Source organism: Aotus nancymaae, unplaced genomic scaffold (genome assembly GCF_030222135.1).
Source record: "Aotus nancymaae isolate 86718 unplaced genomic scaffold, 86718_ANA_hifiasm-v0.15.2.pri h1tg000059l, whole genome shotgun sequence".
NCBI lineage: Eukaryota > Metazoa > Chordata > Mammalia > Primates > Aotidae > Aotus > Aotus nancymaae.
The window spans coordinates 55,040,548-55,061,604 of record NW_026988473.1 but is presented as its reverse complement, the minus strand read 5'-3'; the positions used below and the strand labels follow the sequence as shown (position 1 = coordinate 55,061,604).

The following is a 21,057-nucleotide window of genomic DNA, read 5'->3' as shown; positions in this document are numbered from 1 at the left end:
GGTTGTAGGAAAAACTAAGGGAAACTTTTTCACAAGTGTGATGAAGAAACAAAAATCCTAAACTGGAGAAGTGACCTATAATGGAACAGACACTGGGCTCCTTATTAGCCCAGTTAGGAGAAACTTGCTGTGTACAGCCACTGGGTGAGATATCTTCAGTGGTAGCTCATGGGAGGACAAGAAAAATTCTTCAGGCAATGCAGGATGGGCAGCTTTTTACTTTGCAAATGTGGTCTTCAAGTCACATATACCCATATAATGATGCTATTTGGAGCAATCTAGAAGTACAGAATTAAGCAGGGAGAACAGTCTCCTTTTTTTATTATATTATAGCTATATTTTATTGAGCACCTATACACAAAGCATCATGCTAAGCGCTTTTACATAGCTTATCACTTAAATCTCAAAATATCTCGATGAAGTAGGGATTATTAACTGTGTGATGGGTGAAGAAGTTAAGGCTTGCAGAGTTACATAATTTGACCAACGCAAAATGGCTAGCAAGTGACAGAGCATGGTTTTCAGTCTAGGAGTATGAATCTAGAACCAATGCTTTTTGCCACTTTGCCATCCTGCGCCTTGATGATGTGGGACCAATAATATATTCTGAGCAGGGTACATGAAAATATGCAGGATTTGTATGCTGTATTCCAAGGAAATAGAAACTATGGTGTCCATGAAGAAGATAAACCAATGTTTTCCAAAGCTGGGTGACACCACTAGAGGAAGGAGCTCCCCTTTGTAAGGAGTCTTCTCAGATGGCTGAGAAAATGTGCCTTTGACCAAACACCATATGAAATCATGGAAACCAGTCATCCTAAGGACAGAGAAACTAAAGGGATATCACACAGGAATGGAACGGTAGTTCATGCTGACTCCTTTATATTCGGGTTTCCCCACTTAGATTGTTACACATTATATGATATGGTAACACCTGAATGAGGCAATGGAGGGTGAATACATCAATAAACAGGTCAACAAGTGGTGGAGCTCAGCTGCTGGCTGTGCACAGCAGTAGCTGTCTTTGTCTCATCAAACCTGGCCAAGCAAAGCCCCTAACCTTGTTTTATCCATAGTTGTCTTCTTGACTGTCCATGTTGGGCTGGATGGACATGTGGGAGTCATAGCTTAAACCCAAAACTTATTACACACTTACTACATGATCTTGGATAGAATATTTAATCTCATTAAAGTTATACAAACTGTGTTGTATGGAATGGATATTTGTCCTATTTTACAAATGAAGAAATACACGCAGATTATGAATACTACACTTTTTAACACAGTACTGGCACATGCTATGTTAATAATAAAGTGCTTAACTTTCTAAAGGATAAAGCTTCCTTGTTGCCTGGAATGTTCCTGGTTATCAGGAAGGAGGAGTTAGTTGTATTGAAGAACCATAACAAGTTATTGGTTCTTATTGGGGAGGTGGAGTCATCTATAAGGTGACCCTAAGACTTTCCTTGTAGTAATTCAATTTGTTAATTAAACCAAAGTAAATAGGATCCAGGGTGAAATTAAGAGAAGGTAAGGATTGTATATATTTATAGACAATTGATAATCTCCTATAAAATGCGATGTTATTCTCTAATGGTTTTATTTTACTGAACTTATTAATGTATTTCTTCAACCACAAGAATGCTGAATTCATGTTTTGTCTATCCAATATACTGAGCATATAAAACGTGACGTTTTCTCTCAGGAAATTCTGGTTTCAACAGTTAGTAACTGAGCACACAGAGATAAAAAGACATTCTTTCCTCTGTTAATCGTTCTCTCTGTGGAAATTGCTTACTGTAATGAGTATATATGTCTTCAGTCAAGTGACTTGTGATCTCAGCTGTGAATCACAATCTTCCTATAAAGCCATAAATAATAGACATGCACTTGAGTACATACCATAAACAAATAGAGTACTGGAATTGGAGATTTCAGGAAACTGCAAAAGAGGTAATTAACTTAACTTGAACATTGGGTTGGGGAAGGAAGAGAGCAGAACACAAGTCCCAAAGAAGGGAACTCAAAAGTTGATGAACAATGAACAGAACTTGTAAGAAGGATGAAAAGTAGAACAGCATTAGATATCATTTTTTTTTGATCCTGCAATACCACCAAGCTGAGAATAACCCTATATCCCAACACCACAAATGGGAACTAATTTTACAGGACTGTATCATACTCTTACATCATTTATGCATTAACAGGGAAGAAGTCTCACTTGTGATGCTGGGTCCAGCCTACAACCACACAATGGAAACCCCTGCCTCCTTCATCCTTGTAGGTATCCCAGGACTGCAATCTTCACATCTTTGGCTGGCTATCTCATTGAGCACCATGTACATCATAGCCCTGTTAGGAAATACCCTCATCGTGACTGCAATCTGGATGAATTCTACTCTACATGAGCCCATGTATTGCTTTCTGTGTGTCCTGGCTGCTGTGGACATGGTTATGGCCTCCTCAGTGGTACCCAAGATGGTGAACATCTTCTGCTCAGGAGACAGCTCCATCAGCTTTAATGCTTGTTTCACTCAGATGTTTTTTGTTCACTTAGCCACAGCTGTGGAGACAGGCCTGCTGTTGGCCATGGCTTTTGACCGCTATGTAGCCATCTGCCAGCCTCTACACTACAGGAGAATTCTCACACCTCAAGTGATGCTGGGAATGAGTGTGACCATCAGCATTAGAGCTATCATAGCCATTACTCCACTGAGTTGGATGGTGAGTCATCTACCTTTCTGTGGCTCCAATGTGGTTCTTCACTCCTACTGTGAGCACTTAGCTTTGGCCAGGTTAGCGTGTGCAGACCCCATGCCCAGCAGTCTCTACGGTCTAATTGGTTCCTCTATTATGGTGGGCTCTGATGTGGCCTTCATTGCTGCTTCCTATGTCTTGATTCTCAGGGCAGTATTTGGGCTCTCCTCAAAGAATGCTCAGTTGAAAGCATTAAGCACATGTGGCTCCCACGTGGGAGTTATGGCTTTGTACTATCTACCTGGGATGGCATCCATCTATGCGGCCTGGCTGGGGCAGGATGTAGTGCCCTTGCACACCCGAGTGCTTCTATCTGACCTGTACCTGATTATCCCAGCCACCTTAAATCCCATCATCTATGGCATGAGGACCAAACAATTGCGGGAGAGTATATGGAGTTTTCTGAAACACTTCCTCTTTGATCACTCCAACTTGGGTTCATGAACATAGTATCTGTCCAGGTCTGGAGCCAACGTCAAAGAAAGATGTCTTAGGGATCTGTGGAGCTGGATTGGTTTACCTGGGAATTCTAAGATAAGGTGTAAAGGATATCTTTGCATAGCTTTTCAATTACTAGGAGGAGTGTGAATGAAATGTTTGATTTTCTGATAGCTTCAGTGGATTCAATCAACTTGATCTGAATCAGAGATAAGTTTTGGTAGAGAATACAGATTTGGTTGAACTTAAGTCCACCTAATCTTTAGCAATTGTTAGGTTAGCCTGACAAGGCACAAATCTCCTTCTGGCTTCCCTCTCACCATCCCTCAAAATAAAAGACAACAAAAAGACCACTCACCATTCTTTTTATGAACTACTATGTGTCCACTTAGGATCTGGGGAACTGAGAGCATGCAAACAGTGTTTCTTAGTCTTTCATAGTTTCAAATAGTTATGCATCTTTTGCATTAAAGTAATACAAAAACATTATAGCTTGTGCCTGTTGACTCTTTTCTCCCAATTTTATTCCTTCCCACAGAAGATGCCCAGGCAGAAGTCATGACCTTTAAAACATGGCCCCAACACCCTTCTAGTCTCTTGTATTTTCAATCCCTTTCAATTCCCCTGACTCTACCAACTCTGGTTTATTCTGTTTGGAGAACATGTTTATATTCTATTTGGAGCAGAACACAAGTCCAAAGGAGGGGACTTAAAAGCTGATCCTTCAACAATGAATAGAAATTTGTAAGAAGGATGAAAAGTAGCACAGCATTAGAAGTCATTTTTTTTTTGGATCCTGCAATACCACCAAGCTGAGAATAGCCCTGTTCTCATACTTTTGTGCTCAGGTGCATGTCCTATATCCAGTTGAAAAACTCATCTTCCTTGCTCTGTCCTACATCCCATTTCCCTTCTCTGTTCAACAGGACATTATAACATCATGGGAAACATTTAACCAGTGAAGCCTGGCCTGAGTTCCCAGGCAGAACTGAGGAAATGTGAGCTCGGCTTTGAGATATTAAGTACACTATCAGTGTGAATAGTTCTACAATAAAGTGAAATGAATTATGGTTTTTAAAATTTAGATCTCGACTCTCTGGCTTACTAGTTTTGCGACCTTTATGAACCTTAGCTTCATCTATAAGATGTCAATGTGATGATGGCAGCTACTTCAGGAGATTCTGAAAACTAACTGCGATAATATTTGAAAAAAGCATTTACTGGGATGCTAGGCACATAGTGGGCTTTCACAAATCCTACCAATCATGAGTCTTTGGTTTTCTCAGGATGCTCTCTATACTCTTAGTCTAACTTTTAGGTATCCTTTGAGGACCTGAAGAAACAAAGACTCCTCAGCCACTAAGCATTTGCTTCCTCCTACAATCTGGAAATCCCCAGGGTCCAGAGCACAAAGAAAAACCAGTCTCATGAGGAGTTGCAATGTTTGTTTGCTGGGCAGAGGCCACGGGAAGATGGGTATCCAGGGACAATGCAGGATGATTAAGTATCCAGAGGGAACAGAGTCCCCAGTGGGAAGTTTTTGGAAAAGACACTATAACTCTCCATTGTTTGCTTATATTTGATTTTGTTTGCTCTTTCTGCTCCTCCCAAGGTGTCCTGTATTAACCACTCTTCTTTTGCATGAAAGAAATGTGCACTATGAGGCCACATTTAGAGAAAGTTAAACAGAGAAAACTCTTGGACTATGGGTAACTGACTTGGGCATTGGTGTTGGGCTGACAGAGTATGAAGGTCAGTTCACCCCAGAGTGGAAAATATAAGCCTCTACTCCTTTTGTACAGGGCTGGTCAGGTGTGCTGGGTATTGCTGATACCAAGGGCTTATGAAAATGATAGTTGGATAGGAAAGGTTGGAGGGAGAATGGACATACAATTACTTTGAAAGCAGAGAAGGGAAGAAGTAAGCACAATATTGGCATGGTGGAGAGACAGTTCTAAGAAACTAAGTAGAGTTATGAGAAAGGAACTCAAACAGTAGGGCTGGATGGGAGCAGTTCAGTTAGAGATCAGAATAACTCAGAATTATCATAAACCAGACAGGCCCCATTCAAATATGTTGTTATTAGTTTTTTTTACCATTAATACAATTTCAATTTCAATTATGCATTGCCTATCCTTTTAACAGGAATGAAAAATCCTCACATATTTTACGGTCTGTAAATCATAGGTTATTGAAGTTAAAGAACTTTTCCAAGTTGGTTTTCAGTGACTGACCCTCCAGGTCTGCATGTGAATGTCTTCACAGGATGAAGGCAAAGGCAGGTGCAGTACTGAAATATGTCTTAGTTGAACTTGGCCAAAACATTCTGAAAACAGTAAACCTTAACAACCAGAGAACAAAAGTGTGTCTATCTTGATCTCAGTACACATTGTGGTGTCTAGATATGTGTTTTCCTGTCTTCTAATAATAATTATTTATAAGGATATATGCCTCATGTTTTTGCATTTCACAATATGTTCATAGTGTTTTAAAAAGTTAACCAAAAATCAGGGAACAGGCAGTTGTATTAAATGTTTTGGAGATGTCAAGCAAAATAAAGAAAGAAAAAGAGTCACTGGACTGGCAACAGATCCCTGATGGAGATCACTGTTGATCTTAGCCAGAAAACTTTAAGTATCAATAGGCTGACTGAAGTAAACATTTAGAAAAAGAAACAACCAACCAAACCAAGTACCTTGTTCTTTGCAAAGACTGACAACAACTGTAAATCTCCAGCAATGTGAATTGAGAAGAAAAGTAAATGGAGATTAAAAAGAAAAGCCCACTCAAGGGTATGAAAGGCATGCCCAGTTGAGAGTTTCCAGGGCTGGCAAGAGGAGCAATGCGGCAACATCAGCTGAGGCTGCCTCCTAAGGAAAGGTGAATTTACACAGGGCAGCCAGGGGAGGAACATCCTGAATCAGAGGTGAGTGGGGAAGAGGCTTTTGGACCCCTGAACTTTTCTACAGTCCTTGTACAATAATGCTGAACCCTGAGTTTGTGGCATGCAGAACACATGTAGCAGTCTCAAGGATCTCCTGAATATTCCTTTCACTCTTCACTACCATTCTACTTCAATAGCTTTCCTCATCTTCTCGTGCTCTGTCACTGAAGATGTCTCACTCAGTATCTCTAGACAGTAAGCCTCCTATAAACTGACTGTGATGTGGAGCTAAGTACTGTATTCTATCTCTTCTATGATGTAGCATTTCTTAAGCCTAGGGATTTTGATTTGTTTCATAAGGAACACAGTTTGCAATCATATCCCAGAAAGTTGTCTTTTTAGAAGACTCCTGAGGACTCCCACTATGGTTGCTGCTGGCACCTGGGTGTGGAGTCAATCAGTGGTAAGCTTTCTAGGAGGTAAAAGGAAGGGGCAAATATATGTTCCATGATTAGGATTGAGAACTTGGTGAATGCTTGTCTAGTTCTTATTTAACAGAGAAAATGTCTACTGCAGCAAATGGGATCACAAGCACAGAATTCCATTAATCTAATCTATCCCATTACTCAAGGAGGAGCCACATTTCTAATAAGTTAAAAATGGGTCACTAGAGACAGTATCTAAGGGTAGGCATATGGCACCTTCTCATAATGGAAGCCTTTTTAAATTTTTTTAGGAGAGGCACAGGAAGTGATAAAGTAGGCTAATCTTGAGGCGTAGTATGTTTTAAGAGACTTAAGACCACAGTTATGAATCATATCTTTGCTATAAGGCCATGAATAATATACATGCACTTAAGTGTATACCATAAAGTCATAGGTAGAGTTTCAGAATTGTCAATTTAGTCCATTGGCGGTCACTATGGCAGATTGCATGAAAGCTCAGAGAAAGGTAACTAACTTAGCCTGCACATGGAATAGGGGAGGAAAACAGACTTCCTAATGGAGGTAACCCTCGAGCTAATCCTTCAACAATGAACAGTAAGTTTTAAGGCAAAGAATACTGAAGGGGATGAAAGTTGGAGCAGGATAACCTTATTAGATGTCCCTTTTCTGATCCTAAGAATACCACCAAGCTGAGATATCCCTCTGCTTTAGTGTCATCACAGATGGGAATAAATCTTGATGGACTGCACTCTTCTCTTACATTATTTATACAATAGGCAAGAAGTCTCACCTGTGATCCTGGGTCCAGCCTACAACCACACAATGGAACCCCCTGCCACCTTCATCCTTGTGGGTATCCCAGGACTGCAATCGTCACATCTTTGGCTGGCTATCTCATTGAGCACCACGTACATCATAGCCCTGTTAGGAAATATCCTCATCGTGACTGCAATCTGGATGAATTCTACTCTACATGAGCCCATGTATTGCTTTCTGTGTGTCCTGGCTGCTGTGGACATGGCTATGGCCTCCTCAGTGGTACCCAAGATGGTGAACATCTTCTGCTCAGGAGACAGCTCCATCAGCTTTAATGCTTGTTTCACTCAGATGTTTTTTGTCCACTTAGCCACAGCTGTGGAGACAGGCCTGCTGCTGGCCATGGCTTTTGACCGCTATGTAGCCATCTGCCAGCCTCTACACTACAAGAGAATTCTCACACCTCAAGTGATGCTGGGAATGAGTGTGACCATCAGCATTAGAGCTATCATAGCCATTAGTCCACTGAGTTGGATGGTGAGTCATCTACCTTTCTGTGGCTCCAATGAGGTTTTTCATTCCTACTGTGAGCATATAGCTTTGGCCAGGTTAGCGTGTGCAGACCCCATGCCCAGCAGTCTCTACAGTCTAATTGTTTTCTCTATTATGGTGGGCTCTGATGTGGCCTTCATTGCTGCCTTCTATGTCTTGATTCTCAGGGCAGTATTTGGACTCTCCTAAAACAATGCTCAGTTGAAAGTATTAAGCACATGTGGCTCCCACGTGGGGTTATGGCTTTGTACTATCTACCTGGAATGGCATCCATCTATGCGGCCTGGCTGGGGCAGGATGTAGTGCCCTTGCACACCCGAGTGCTTCTATCTGACCTGTACCTGATTATCCTAGCCACCTTAAATCCCATCATCTATGGCATGAGGACCAAACAACTGCTGGAGGGAATATGGAGTTATCTGAAACACTTCCTCTTTGACCACTCCAACCTGGGTTCATGAATACAGTATCTGTTCAGATCTGGAGCATTCCAGCCAAATTCAAAGATGCCTTAGAGATCTCTGAAGCTGGATTGGTTTACCTGGTACTATAAGGAATTCTAAGATGAAGCTGTAAAGGGTATCTTTGTGCAACTTTTATTAAATTTCTACCAAGAATATGAATGAAATGTTTTTAATTTTCTGACATTTTAAATGAGGTAATACAATAGTGTCTGAATCAGAGTAAGTTTGGTACAGAATAGAACTTTGGAATTTTTCCTTCTATAATTTCTGACACATATTTCCTACCTAATATCCCACCATCCCCTCTGCTGAAGAAACCAACCATTTGGTATCTCCCCCTAAAACTGACTGATATTCTCAGAACTGTTCTTCCCTCCATGTGATTATATGGAAGAAGCTATTAATATACGCCCCTGCCCTCTGGCCCAATAGTGATCTCACTCCATTTGGGTCCTATGCTCACACTTAGACCAGAGTCCTTCCCAAGCCATATGGTTTACTGTGCATCTGGGGAGATATGGACTTGTGATCAGAGATGGTGGTAATTCTACAACACATAAACTGGAAGGAGAAAATTGGCCCACGCAACAAAAGCCAATTGCCAAGAGTGGATGAAGAGAATAAGACTTTGGTTCTCTGATTCCAAATCACTTTGAACACCCAGGTATATTGTTATGTTCTGTAAAATACCACTGAACTTTTAAATGTATCCCCTACTGTTAAGCCAGTTGGAGTTAGTACACCAATTACCAGCTTTTTGTTTTTAAGGAACAGAAGGTAACTAAGTTTGCTTTTGGAAATCTTTCTTGTTGCTTCCTAGTCCTGGTCTACGTAACTCAACCTTAAGGCATAGAAGATGGGGATCAAATATACACAGGTCTTTCTTCTTGTGGGCACCTCTCAGGGGGTGTGCACTGGGATGAAGAGGTTAATGGAGAGCAATACAGATAAAGAAGTTGAAATGTAACCACTATTCTCCAGGTCACTGGATGCTTACATGATTTCTGGTTTTGTTTTTCCCCTTCAGAAAGTTTTGAACTGAGTAATCAGTATATGTTAAAAGAAAAAGATCTCACATATAAGAGAAATACGTATTTAACTCTGGTACATTTGAAAACCTTAATAAAAAGATAATTTCCTAATAGTGTTAAAATTCAAAGTGCAAGAAGAAACTGGGCAAGTTATTATATCTGACTCTTAACACTTTCTGTCTACTGATAGAGAAAACAACATTAATTCATAGAGTATTAAAGATTAAATAAATGAAACATGGAAAGCAGATAACACGATCTCTGACATATCGTATGAACTTAAAAATACACCCAATACATTTCTAATTCCATAATTTTAAGGGAGTAGTCTTATACAGACCAGTACTTATATGACAACTCTTTCAAATAGACAAGCTACTTAGTAACTTAACATCCATACCTTTTGCTAATATTAGACTTATTTACCTGCCAACAATATATTCAATTTCTGAACACCAGAAGAGTAGAAATCAGCCTTTTAAAAATCTGTTAATGATGCACTGAGGTCCCAAAGAGCAGTAAAGTGAAATTTTTTTCCCTCACAACCCCCTAACATAAAAACGAGATTATACGGTTGTTAAACCAATTTTCATTTTGTAATGTCACATTATTCTTTCTCCATAAGAAACCTGAAAAAGTGGCTATGTCCATTAAATGAAAGCATATTGGATGTATTAAAGAATCTGACATAAAGCAACAAAGGTATAGTCCAGCCTGCACCCCAAACAGTAATTTCTCCACAGCATTTCCATCAGGAAGCTTGCCCTACCAGCTTTGTGTTTCATTCTCATTGGTTTTCCCTAAAACTAGGTGGAACCCACTGCTAGAACTCACATATTTACTGAACCACATACTTCCCAAAGTGTGCTGATTCCTTTCCATGGCTATCCCGAATGGGAAATCCTGTGCTTCTCACCTTACATTCAGATATGGTCCTGGCCCATCACATGAAGCAATGCGTGCTCTCTCAATTAGTGCCTGGGATGAACAGTAGCCCCTTCATGTTTAGATTTTAAGAGATTACAACCAATCTTGATTGAAAAAATGAAGCCTGCATTTCTGTAGGTAGTTTTGAACTGAAGGATTTGCACCTCTCTCTTTTTTTTTTGTTGCAGTACCCAGGCATTTTACCCTCTTTGCAGCCTTCTCCCGTAAGGCTCAGGTATTATATCCCTCAGTTTCTCTACAAAACAAGGGTAGGCAGAGCTCCTCCCTGCCTTGCAGTGAATGCTTGGACCAAACTGGGGATGCCACCATAGGTATTTCAGGGAGCAGTGCAGTCTCTCCACCTCCACATGGCCACCTGCCTCCTGTCCTACTAGACCACTTATGAAAGGTACAGTAAAAGAAATTTTCCATTAAATTCATATTTGAACATGAATATAATTAGGTATCCTCTAGTTTTTACTGCTCCTTTAAGATAAAAGCAGGTTATTTTTGTTTTGATTCTAGTCACATTAAAGTTCCCTCACTTAAATATTTAATACACACACACACCCACACCCCCCCCCAACACACATACTCATGCACACACATGCACACACACACAGTACTAGGCTAGGGCTACAATGGTGAACAGACAAATAAGGTCCTTGTTTTCATATGGTTCTCAGGAGGGAAGTGTAAACAACTACTCTGTAGAAAAGGGTTTTCAGGCACTTAAGAGCGTCAATCTTCTTGTCTGGTCTTAAAAATCAGACAATCTGTAATAATGTAGCATTGTTTAACCTTACAACTCTTCTAACAAATAAGCAGCGTGCCCAAACAGGCTTATAAATGTAAAAAAATAAATAAAACTGACCAAAAAGAGTACATTACGAATGAGACCATTTCATTCCTTCCTTCATTCTAGGTTTGAATGAATTTTATCACCTAACAATCTTCTGTTTCAAGGAAACTTCCAAGTTTGGTCCTAATAGCGAAAGAACAACGTTGATTTTCCCTTAACCCTTTGTGCCAAGTGTCCACAGACATAACTGAAGTCCTTCCTAAGGACTTACTTCTCAATTATCCTTTTGCCAGGGAATCCCCCGACAAAGATACTCCTCTAACAAAGGAAGGCTCAACCCTTTGCCAGCACTAGGGTCTGTGACTCACCAGCTCATTCCCCTCCAAGCAGCTGCTGGAAACCTCCCCTTCTACTGCTAATTCTCAAGAAGCAACCTGGAAGCATGGTGAGCAGAATGAGTTTATTTCTCCAGTTTGGCCTGTTTTAATTCCTACATACATGAACAGTCAATACAATTAAAGTAGAAACATAATTTTTAATAGTCCTTATCACAGCCATTTGAAGCACCTTTCTGCCCAAAAGGCTCTCTAGACTGTCAGGAGAGGCCCTGAGACAAAGGCGCTGCTGTAAGATGCAGGCTGTATCATGGCGCAGTGGGAAGGTCACCACGTGCAAAATCCACAGTTTGCCTTCCTCTAGGCCTCAGAAAGGAACAAATGCATGGGATGCATCTGGGATCTATACAACAACTCTACGAGGCAGGACAATAATATGAGGTTTTATGCTGAATTACACTCATTTTCCCAATGAGGACACATAAAACCTTCCGAACATGTGAGATGTTTCATACTCAAATGTAATAAATGATGTAGACATGTGATCTGAGAAGCGAGTTTGTCAACCTTGTTTGAGTGTGAAAAATGCTTTATAGTTTTTATAATCTTATCTTCAACAGCTTTGTAAAACATAACTTGCTTCATTAAGGCCATTTCAGTTTCCTCATTCATAAAGTGAAAATACAAACTAAGGCTCACAGGTTTTCTGATCCTGCCACTTAGAGAAAAAAAGCAGGACTAGGACACTGGTCTCCTGGGAGTCCGAGGGACAGTGATTTGCCCAGTTTGTGCTCAAGAGGGAACGGAGGTGGGGTGGCCTGGGCAGGTCTGTGTCCCCTGCTGCACTGAATTTCTCTCACCAGGAGGTCGGAGAGTGAGGGTCACATAAAGGTTGCTTAGTTGTAGTAAACCTCAGGGGAAGTATCCTCTGACTGGCCTCAGCACAACCACCAGCTCTGGGTATGGGCAGCGTTTTTTTTTTTATTTTGGCCTACTGGGAAAGCCTACCTAATGATGTCCTGAAGATTGTATCAACTTCATTATCTTCAATGACTTAACTGTGACACCAGACAGGAATCAGGGAAGAGGGGTGTGGGCTACCAAATACAAAGCCCTGATCCTTACCCCAGCAAGTCACCTTAGAAGTGCTCTGATCCTCACCATCAGCCCTGATGCTTCCCCTATGGGGTGCAACACTCATTTGACTGGGCCTGTGCTTTTTTAAATAAGTGGTTTCATGACAGACTTTAGCCTGATAGCAAGAAACCAAAGGATCAGACAGAGGAATCCTTGGATTCCGGGCTCAGCTCAGTTTGAGGGGATACCTGTCAGTGGCTGAGTCCTCCAACCCCCGTGGGGGCTAGCCCCAATTCCAAGGCCTCTCCATAGGATGGCAGCTTTCTTAGTCCTCCCCGTTCAGGGAGCAGATGGCCAGAGGGGCAGTGTTGTTGGTTCCAATGCTGTAGCAAGGACTAAAATAGGGCAGGAGGCGCCCAGGAAAGGGAAAGCGGGGGAAAGTGAAGATGTGGGAGCCATTGTCAGTCACATTGTAGAAGGAAATGTCATGGGCCTCATAATCCACAAAGATTCCCACCCGGCGAGGAGGGACTGGCAAGGACAGGAGGGGGTACTCATCGGTGCCTGCTCGGTACTCATTTCCCTTCCTCAGCCTTATCACCCAGAATCCATAGTGGGGGGATAAATAGACCACCTCCTTCCGGTCTACATTTTCCTTACATACTCCCAGGCCCCACTCAGACCTGTCTCCCACCTCCACCTCCCAGTAGTGCCGGCCTGAGGAGATGCGCTGGCTGCCCAGGACAATATTATAGCGGTAAAATCTCTCAGGATTGTCAGGAAGTTTCTGGTTGGTGTCTCCATAGTGCACACATTTTCTGTCTTCAGACACAATGAGACGGGAGTAAGCAGTATCTGGATCCAGGTGCACGTCAGCTAGAAAAAAAAAGGTCCTGGTTGGTAATAGTGATATAAAGCTAGGGGGCAGGGGTGAGGTCTCTCTGATAAATACAGCCACAGATTTATCAATGATGAGTGAAAGTGAGGCTGGACAGAGTACTCAGAGGGCAGTGAACTATTTTATTTCTCTGGGTGGGGTCCCTCCCACTGCCCAGTATAGTCTCCCCCAGCATCCATTACCTGCATAGGTCTTTAGGATCTCTCTTAGCCCCAGCACACGACAATCTGTCTTCAACTCCAGGGAGATTGGTTCTGGCTGCTGCAGGCTCCAAGACTTGCTCCTGGTAGAGTAGGGTGAACCTCAGGGCCAGGAGTCCTGGCTTTGCCACATGGGCCTTATCTTAGTACAGGGAAGAGGGGCTTGGCCAGGGAGGTAGTGAAGTGCCCCACCCCAGCAAAGCAGAGACATGATGGTTATTTGGCTGAGGCTCAAACTGTGTGCAGAGGTGAGAACACTCACATGCCCATGCTGTGGGAAGGGCTGGATGTGTATTTAATTCTGAGAGAGGAAGAAGTGTATACATTTTCTGTTGGACATGCAGGAGTCACGGGCAGTCTTTTTTCCTCTTTGAGCAATCTATTTGAAACCACATATTTTATCGCTTCATTTGATATACATTTGATCAAGTATAAAGAAGAAAAAGGAAAGATCAACGAAGATTCCTTAGCCAGTACAATGTAAGAGGGATGAGACTTTGGACTAGCACCTGCTTTTCTGTGTGTACTGGGTCTGTGCTCTGTCCCTACTTCTGGCTCTAGCCAGGCCCCACTATCCTTTACAGGGCTGCTTAGAGGTTCCAAGGGTGAGAACATACCTGTTTAACACTTCCTGAATATCCTGGAAAGAGAGAAAAAAAATGCAGCACCTGAGTACGTGCTATTTCTCAGAGGGAACAGTCATCGAACTCTGGCAGGGAGTTTCTCTAAGGGAAGGGAGACAGATACCAAGAATGGAGAGATGCCATGCAGAGGTGGAAGACAAGCCTACGGGAAGGATGGAAGAGCAGGCCAAGCTTTGGCTGGACTGGCCAACTTCAGGCTCCATCTCTAGACTCTTGGGCTAGACGAGAGGGGCTGGAATGACACCAGAGCTGCCTGAGCACTGCCCCACCTATGACGCTACAACAAACCAGGTCATCCGCCAGCCAGGGATAGGAAAATAGCACGTATTAGGTGGGGAAACACAGGATCCACGACCAGCTAGAAGAGTGCTGAGTGCTGGCAGTCCCTACTGAAGACTAACTGATGCTGTCTCCTGGAGTTTCAGTCTATCTTCAGCCATCACTCAGGGTCCCCAGGAAAACCTACTCCTCACCTGCAACATCCAGCGGACAGGCCTCTGAGATCTCTCTTTCAACTCTGCAATCATCCTCCACAGGACCCGGCTCTGCTGGATGAGCTCACTACGGTTCAGCTCCAGTTTCTGCATGGTCTCCTCCTCCTCCCGCTGTAGGCTGGCCAGAGCTGCTGCTACCTCTGCCTCCAGCTGCCGACGTGATGGCTGCTTTTTCTCTAGTAATCGCTGATATTTCTCAAACTCCCACACAATACTCTGTTTCCGGGTTTCCACCTGTATCTGTGGAGTCAAGACTGAAATCAGCGCTGACACTTTCAGTCACCCAGTATCAAGGATACTGACATACGCTTACACACATACTCTGCAATGGTACCAACCACGTGACAGGCTACGCAGGGGCAAAGATAAAGGATACTATTTGTCCTAGCTTTCTGTTCCCCCAGCTCCACCACATGCATCTAGGTCTCTATTGCCAAGCTCATTAATTCCAGTAGGGTACAGGTTATTATCTTAGTACTATATTCTCTAGACTGTTTTCCATTTTGAGAATAATGACAAGATGTGTTACATTTAAGTCTTTAAGGCAGTGTAACTTAACTACACAGTTAGGTGGTCCATTTTCATGTTGATATTATAGCTGTTCAATGTGCTGTTTCAGATTCGTTCGGTGTTACTTTCTGTTGATCAAAAGTTCTAGTAGTTTGATACTTACTGGCCTCAAATTCATCTCAGAGGTGATTTTCCAATATTTTAATAACCAAACTCTTACCAAATTTGCTCTAACTTGGGAAAGTCAAAGAGAAACTCTGCTTTACTTACTAAGCATGATGTAAGCCATGCCACTGTGAGTTGACACACGTACAAGACCAGAGGTTATCCCTATATTACCATCAAGAAACTGGAATTAAGAGGTGATGTGGCCTACCTAAGGCCTGGTACAGAGAAGGCAGGGATTAGAACCCCAGGCTCTCTGATTTTAAGCATCACATTCTGCCTCACAGAGATGTGAATGCTACCCCCAGGCCAGCTCCAGGACCACACAGGACGACCGACACGAACTCCTTTCCCCGTGAGCAACCTGCCTTCCAGGTGGCAGTTTGTTTCCTCTCGCCAATTTCCAGCTTCCAGGCTTTTTCTTGCTCTTTCTTCAGATGTTCGAGAGCCTCATGAAGTTCCCACTGCAAGAGACAAAAACCTCATGAGGCCGCCTCCATCAGCCTAGGCTTCCTAGCATTGGCAGGCTATGGGAGAGAACCAGAGTCCTCCAGGCAACCGGCCATAGTGAAGGCTGTGGGGGAACAGAATGCCACAAAGGAAGCAGACTCTGCCCAGGTGACATCCAAAGTAGCTCTCTGGGCTGAGACTCATTTCAACTCCTATAGTCTCTAAATGTCTGTAAAGTGGAAAAAAGCGTTGATTTCCAACCTCACCAGAAAAGTACCTTGGACTTTCCTTTCTATGCTATTTTTATCCTTATCTTACTTATTTTTATCTTACTGTCATGGTTCAAGTGGATCAGTGGCCTCCACATCATGTAGGAACACGTTAGAAATGCAGAATCTTGGCCTCACTCTAGACCTACCGAATGAGAATCTCAACTTTAGCCAGATGTCCCAGGTGGTTCATATGCATATTAGGGGTAAGAAGCACTTTCCTAGAATAGCAATGCAAGAGATTTCTACTGAAAAGCATAAAGTGTGCAGATATGCCACTTAATTATCATATTTTAACAAAATAGCAACTATTTTGTCAAAATTTATCAAGTGCCAGACATATTTTAAGCTCTAAATATGCACGTGATACTTACAATCCCCTGAGGCTGGTATTAACCTTATTTTATAGACAAGAAAACTGAGGCGTAGAAAGTGACCTACCCAAAGTCATTCAGCTTATAAATGGTTGAGCTGGGATTTAATCCAGCCCTTTACCCCTATGTTATACTATCTCCCTTTTCTAATATTCTCAAAAGCAGAGTTAGTAAATACTTTTCATATTTTAGAATCCTTCCCATATAGGAAAAGCTAATTCAGGGTATTTGTACTCTCACTTTCCCATTTCAACTCCAAAAAAAAAAAAAAAAAGACTAGTGCTGGATCACTGGATAACAGAATCACTGAGATAACCCCTCAGGGGATTGTAAGTATCACATGCATATTTATCTGAGGAAACAGTAAAGAGAGGCCCAGAAGCTGAGATCTGATGAGGTTACCTACAAAAAAGGAGTCCCAGGTGTGTCAGAGATGACGTCAAATAAACGAACTTAGGAGAGGAGAAAGAACATTGAACAAAAAGCAAGAAGACTTGAGTCACAGCCTCTGATCTCCCTTTCACTAACTGAACTTCAAGATAGAAGGGACCTGAGAAGATTATGTTAGATGACCTCTCTCAATCCTGTGACTCACCCATGGTTCTTTCCACCTCTAAAACAAATTACCATGTTTTCAACTTTCTAAGCCTCAGTTTTGTCTATAAAATGAAGGAGTCAAGTGACCAACTCAGTGCCAAATGTCTACTTGCAGCATTGCTAGGAGAATTTTGCAGGTCAGGTATAGCCTTGACCATCTACATCAGAGCCTCACCCCCAAACTCATCCAAGGTATCCAGAATCTCAGTTAAAACCAAACTGTTTTTTCTTCACATTCTCACTAGTGAAATCACCCTTAGATTAGGCATTGAGCCATGTTAGGATCTGGGATAATGTGTAGAATAATTGGGAGGGCAAGAAATCAAGAAAGGTCATGAATACAAGGAAAGGTATAGCTCCCTGTATCCAATTCCAGGGTTCTGTGGGTGTCAGGAACCAAAGGAGTCAACTCTCAGTCTGTGGTGCTGGTGGTCAAGCCCTTGATCTAGAAATAGCCAAGTTGGGGGCCGGGGGAAGACTGGAGTGGCCAGCTTCCATCTCTCACCTTGTACTCCCAAGCGACATCCTCCATTGGCACAACACTGTGGGCCTCATGTTCTGGGGACCGGCTACAGGCCTCACACATTATCAGGACATCCTCTTTGCAGAACATCTTCAGCTCTTCCCCATGGCACTCACACAGGTCACCCTTCAGCCCCATTCCTGGATGTAGCCTTAGCAGACGGACTTTTTCTACAACATTGGCCAGCTGCCAATTAGGCCGCAGGTTCCTTGGCTGGACAGGAGCTCGACAGAGGGGACAGGTGTAACCCCAGTTCTGGGTTTCTCCTGGGACCTCCCAGAGTCCAGAGAGACAGCTGTGGCAGAAGCTGTGGCCACAGTCAATGCTCATGGGCTCCCTCAGGAAGGTCATACAGATGGGACAGGCCACTTCTTCCACAATGCCTTCCACCAAGGCTGTGGGATCCATGGTTCCTTCTCACACCCTCCTCAGAGCATGAATGAAACCAGGGAGGGGTAGTAAAGGCTAGACGAAAAGAAAGACAAGAGAAAAAGATAACAGAGGAACAGAGAGATCAGTAAAAGCAGTAACTAATTTCTGGAAAAAAACCACTTTCCTTTTGACCTTCTTTAATAAGCATTGACCTTTCCAACTGAAAGGTGCATGGTCCAATGGGCCACATTACTCATACCATGAAGGGAATCATGGGGATGTCTAAGTGAGTGAATGTTGGGAGTTCTGTTTTCATTCACTTGGTCAACCCTGATTCTCCTCTGGGTTCACTCTAATAGACCATTACCACTCTAATCATGCTCTAAAAATCAGCATTGTTTCTCTTAAACTTGGGTAAGGTCACATAAAATGTGGTATTTCAGTATCTGAAGGCCATAAATACCTCCAGACTCACTCTCTGGTATGTTTATATTTACATTTATATAATTCATAGTGTCAAAAGGTAGTATGCCAGAAGCCCATAGCCTACATGCTCAGTTTGTTTTCTTGTGTTGCACACTAAAATGTAAAAATTGTAAAGAAATAGCAGTTCTTTCCCTGGGCCTTTTAAACCCCTGTCTATTTCTCCAGTGCTAACATACTTATTATTCACCAAGAGGCCAAGATATTGAGCTTTTAGTGATATGTTAGAAGCAGAAATGAAATAGCATCCCTTGGAAGATTAAAACAAACATCGTTTGATGATCATCACACCCATATTGATGAAGTCGCTATTCCAGCAAGAAATCTGGGATTTTTGCCAGGGCCACATATAGGCATGGAACTTGAATGGTCAATGGTAGACTCTTGGCTTAGTTGGCAATATTTATTCATTCACTTTGCTAGTTTGTGTTACCGGCTAGAGTCTATACAAGGAAGGGCCATGTTGCTCCTAGTTCCTGTAGTATTCTCAGCACCTAAACAGCACCTGCGATGCAGATATTTCTCAGTAAATATTTGTTGAATAAACCAGCTAGATATAGAAAATAGTTCCTAAACCCCAAATCCTTTTATAATTTGTTAGGTAAATTGAAAGCATACATTAATAACAAAAGCAAGCATTCTTTGAGCACTTACATGATGTGCCAGGCACTGTTCTGAGCATTTTACATGAATTAAGTTGGTTTATTTTACAATCCTAGGCAGAGGCCATTATTCTTCTAATTTTACAGATGTTTGGCTTGGGGCTCTGCCATTTTATCTTGGGCAAATTTCTTAACCTCTTTAGCTTCAAAGTATAATACAAATTCAAAAGGAGAGAGAGAAATCTCTGTGGTTTAGGGCAGTCCAGTGGCAGAAAGCAGGAAGCAGGGCAGTAAATCTTTCAGGACTCTGTGATATGCCATTGGCAGGGCATGCCTTCTCACTAGAATCCCTGACTCCTGCTTTTCTTCCTCTCACTATCACTACCAAACTGTGGAATCCAGTATCCTAAAACCTCGTTTTGGTAAATCACTAACTTACTAAAGAGTCTATCCTGGCTGCCTGTTAGGAAGCTCTCTCCCTTCACCCTTGAAACACCACCTGTGTCCAGCTACACAAAGGAATAATCTTCCACACACTCCGGAAAACCCCTCGTCGATTCAATCTACCTGACTTGGGTTCCTGCTATTCTCCCAGCTGAAAGTGACTTCTACATGATCCTGCTTTTGACATCATTTGCCATGAATTTTGTATTGTCTTACTTCCCATTCTGGAACTTTTTCATGTGGAAAGGGTCATTCTCTGTTTTTTCATTTCTATTTCCCCAATGCCAAGAACAGTGGCTCATATACTTGTTGAGTATGTGAAAACTAAATGTAAATGTTGAGGTCCAACTGACAGTGGATTAAAAGTGGAGGATGTGTTAATATCCTTAGCTAAGTCAGTGAAGACATTAAGAGCCACCATCAGATACCTATTATTTAAAGCTACAAATGGAAGACCTAAAATAGCGATGGAAAATTGACACGGCAAAGAAATACCAAAATGATAAATCCAGAAATCCAGTGGAAAGTATATTATTTTGATTTAGGGTCATAAAAACGTCTATACGTGGAAAAATTAAAAGTGGCAGCCTCTGCAACCATTTGGGGATGGGCAGTCGTTGCTCTTCTAAATACGACCTGCTTTAATGTTTGACTTTTTATGATACATGAATTACTTTGAGAAAACTCAAATAATTAAACGTACGGTTGCTTTGACTGTGCCTTCCACGGGTAAAACGCCAGGCTGAGAAGGACATTTGAGGAGGGGGAAGGGCCTGGAAGACTTCCAGGAAGACCCAGTGGGAACGGGGTCGGGGTCGGGCGGTAACCTTCGGGGTCAGGGAGCACCTGCGGATACTAAGCTCGTGGCCTGGCCACAGGGCGCCGGGCAGGTCCCCAGGGCAGTGGCGGATGAGGTTACAGTGAGCTTGCAGGATCTGACTTCAGAAAAGGCAGCGTTCTCTACCCACCTCCCTCCTCGGCCCGGACTGGCGCTTCGCGGCGGAAACTCAAAGTGAAGAAGCCAGGTACCGCGGCGTCCAGTGGCCCAGCGTCAGAAGCGGCCGTTCCCGGCAGCTCAGCACCTACGGTCAGAGAGCGCCCCAGGCCCAAACCCCAGTGCCCGGCAGCGCAGGCCCTGTAGCTCGCAGCTTCTAGGATATTACACCCGGCTCCAGGCTCCGTTCGCAGGGTCGGCTTCGCTAGGGAGGCGGTGTCTTTGTGAGGCCAGCCAATCACAGGCAGGGACCTGGATAATCCTAGCCAATTGGTGATGAGACGTCGGCTCAGCCGCTTCTCGGCTCGTCAATGTTTTTTCTCTACTTCCTGGGTTTTTCTGGTCCCTTCACCCACTCAGGTCCCCTTAAACTGTAGAGGGTACCAGAAATTAGTTCCAGGATAGGTCAAAGGATTGAAGCTCCCGAATGACGCCGCTCAGGCCCTGCATTAATTGAGGCTCAGGTGGCTATACATTTGCCAGTTTGCCTTGTTAAACTGAGCAGCCTGAGATTGGCCAAGTCTGGTTCTGTGACCCAACTTAGCGCAGGTTTGGGCACACATGTGGTG

At 42.9% G+C, this 21,057-nt stretch overlaps 2 protein-coding genes and 1 pseudogene across 2 annotated transcripts; 2 read left to right on the top strand and 1 right to left on the bottom strand.

Moving 5' to 3' along the window:
* Positions 1-2,136: 2,136 nt before the first annotated feature.
* Positions 2,137-3,239, top strand: LOC105720158 (olfactory receptor 52I2). The gene has a single exon (XM_012456462.3). It carries the CDS (start codon positions 2,227-2,229, stop codon positions 3,199-3,201), a length of 975 nt encoding a protein of 324 aa, XP_012311885.3. The 5' UTR covers positions 2,137-2,226; the 3' UTR covers positions 3,202-3,239.
* Positions 3,240-7,263: 4,024 nt separating this feature from the next.
* LOC105720157 (olfactory receptor 52I1-like) lies at positions 7,264-8,294 on the top strand (annotated as a pseudogene).
* A 3,204-nt stretch (positions 8,295-11,498) lies between these two features.
* Positions 11,499-20,834, bottom strand: TRIM68 (tripartite motif containing 68). The gene is made up of 7 exons (XM_012456824.2): positions 20,463-20,834; positions 17,576-18,058; positions 15,749-15,844; positions 14,685-14,945; positions 14,185-14,207; positions 13,550-13,650; positions 11,499-13,345 (listed from the first exon to the last, which is right to left on the bottom strand). The coding sequence occupies exons 2-7, from the start codon at positions 17,999-18,001 to the stop codon at positions 12,795-12,797; spliced, it is 1,458 nt and encodes a 485-aa protein (XP_012312247.1). The 5' UTR covers positions 18,002-18,058; positions 20,463-20,834; the 3' UTR covers positions 11,499-12,794.
* Between the last annotated feature and the right edge of the window lie 223 nt (positions 20,835-21,057).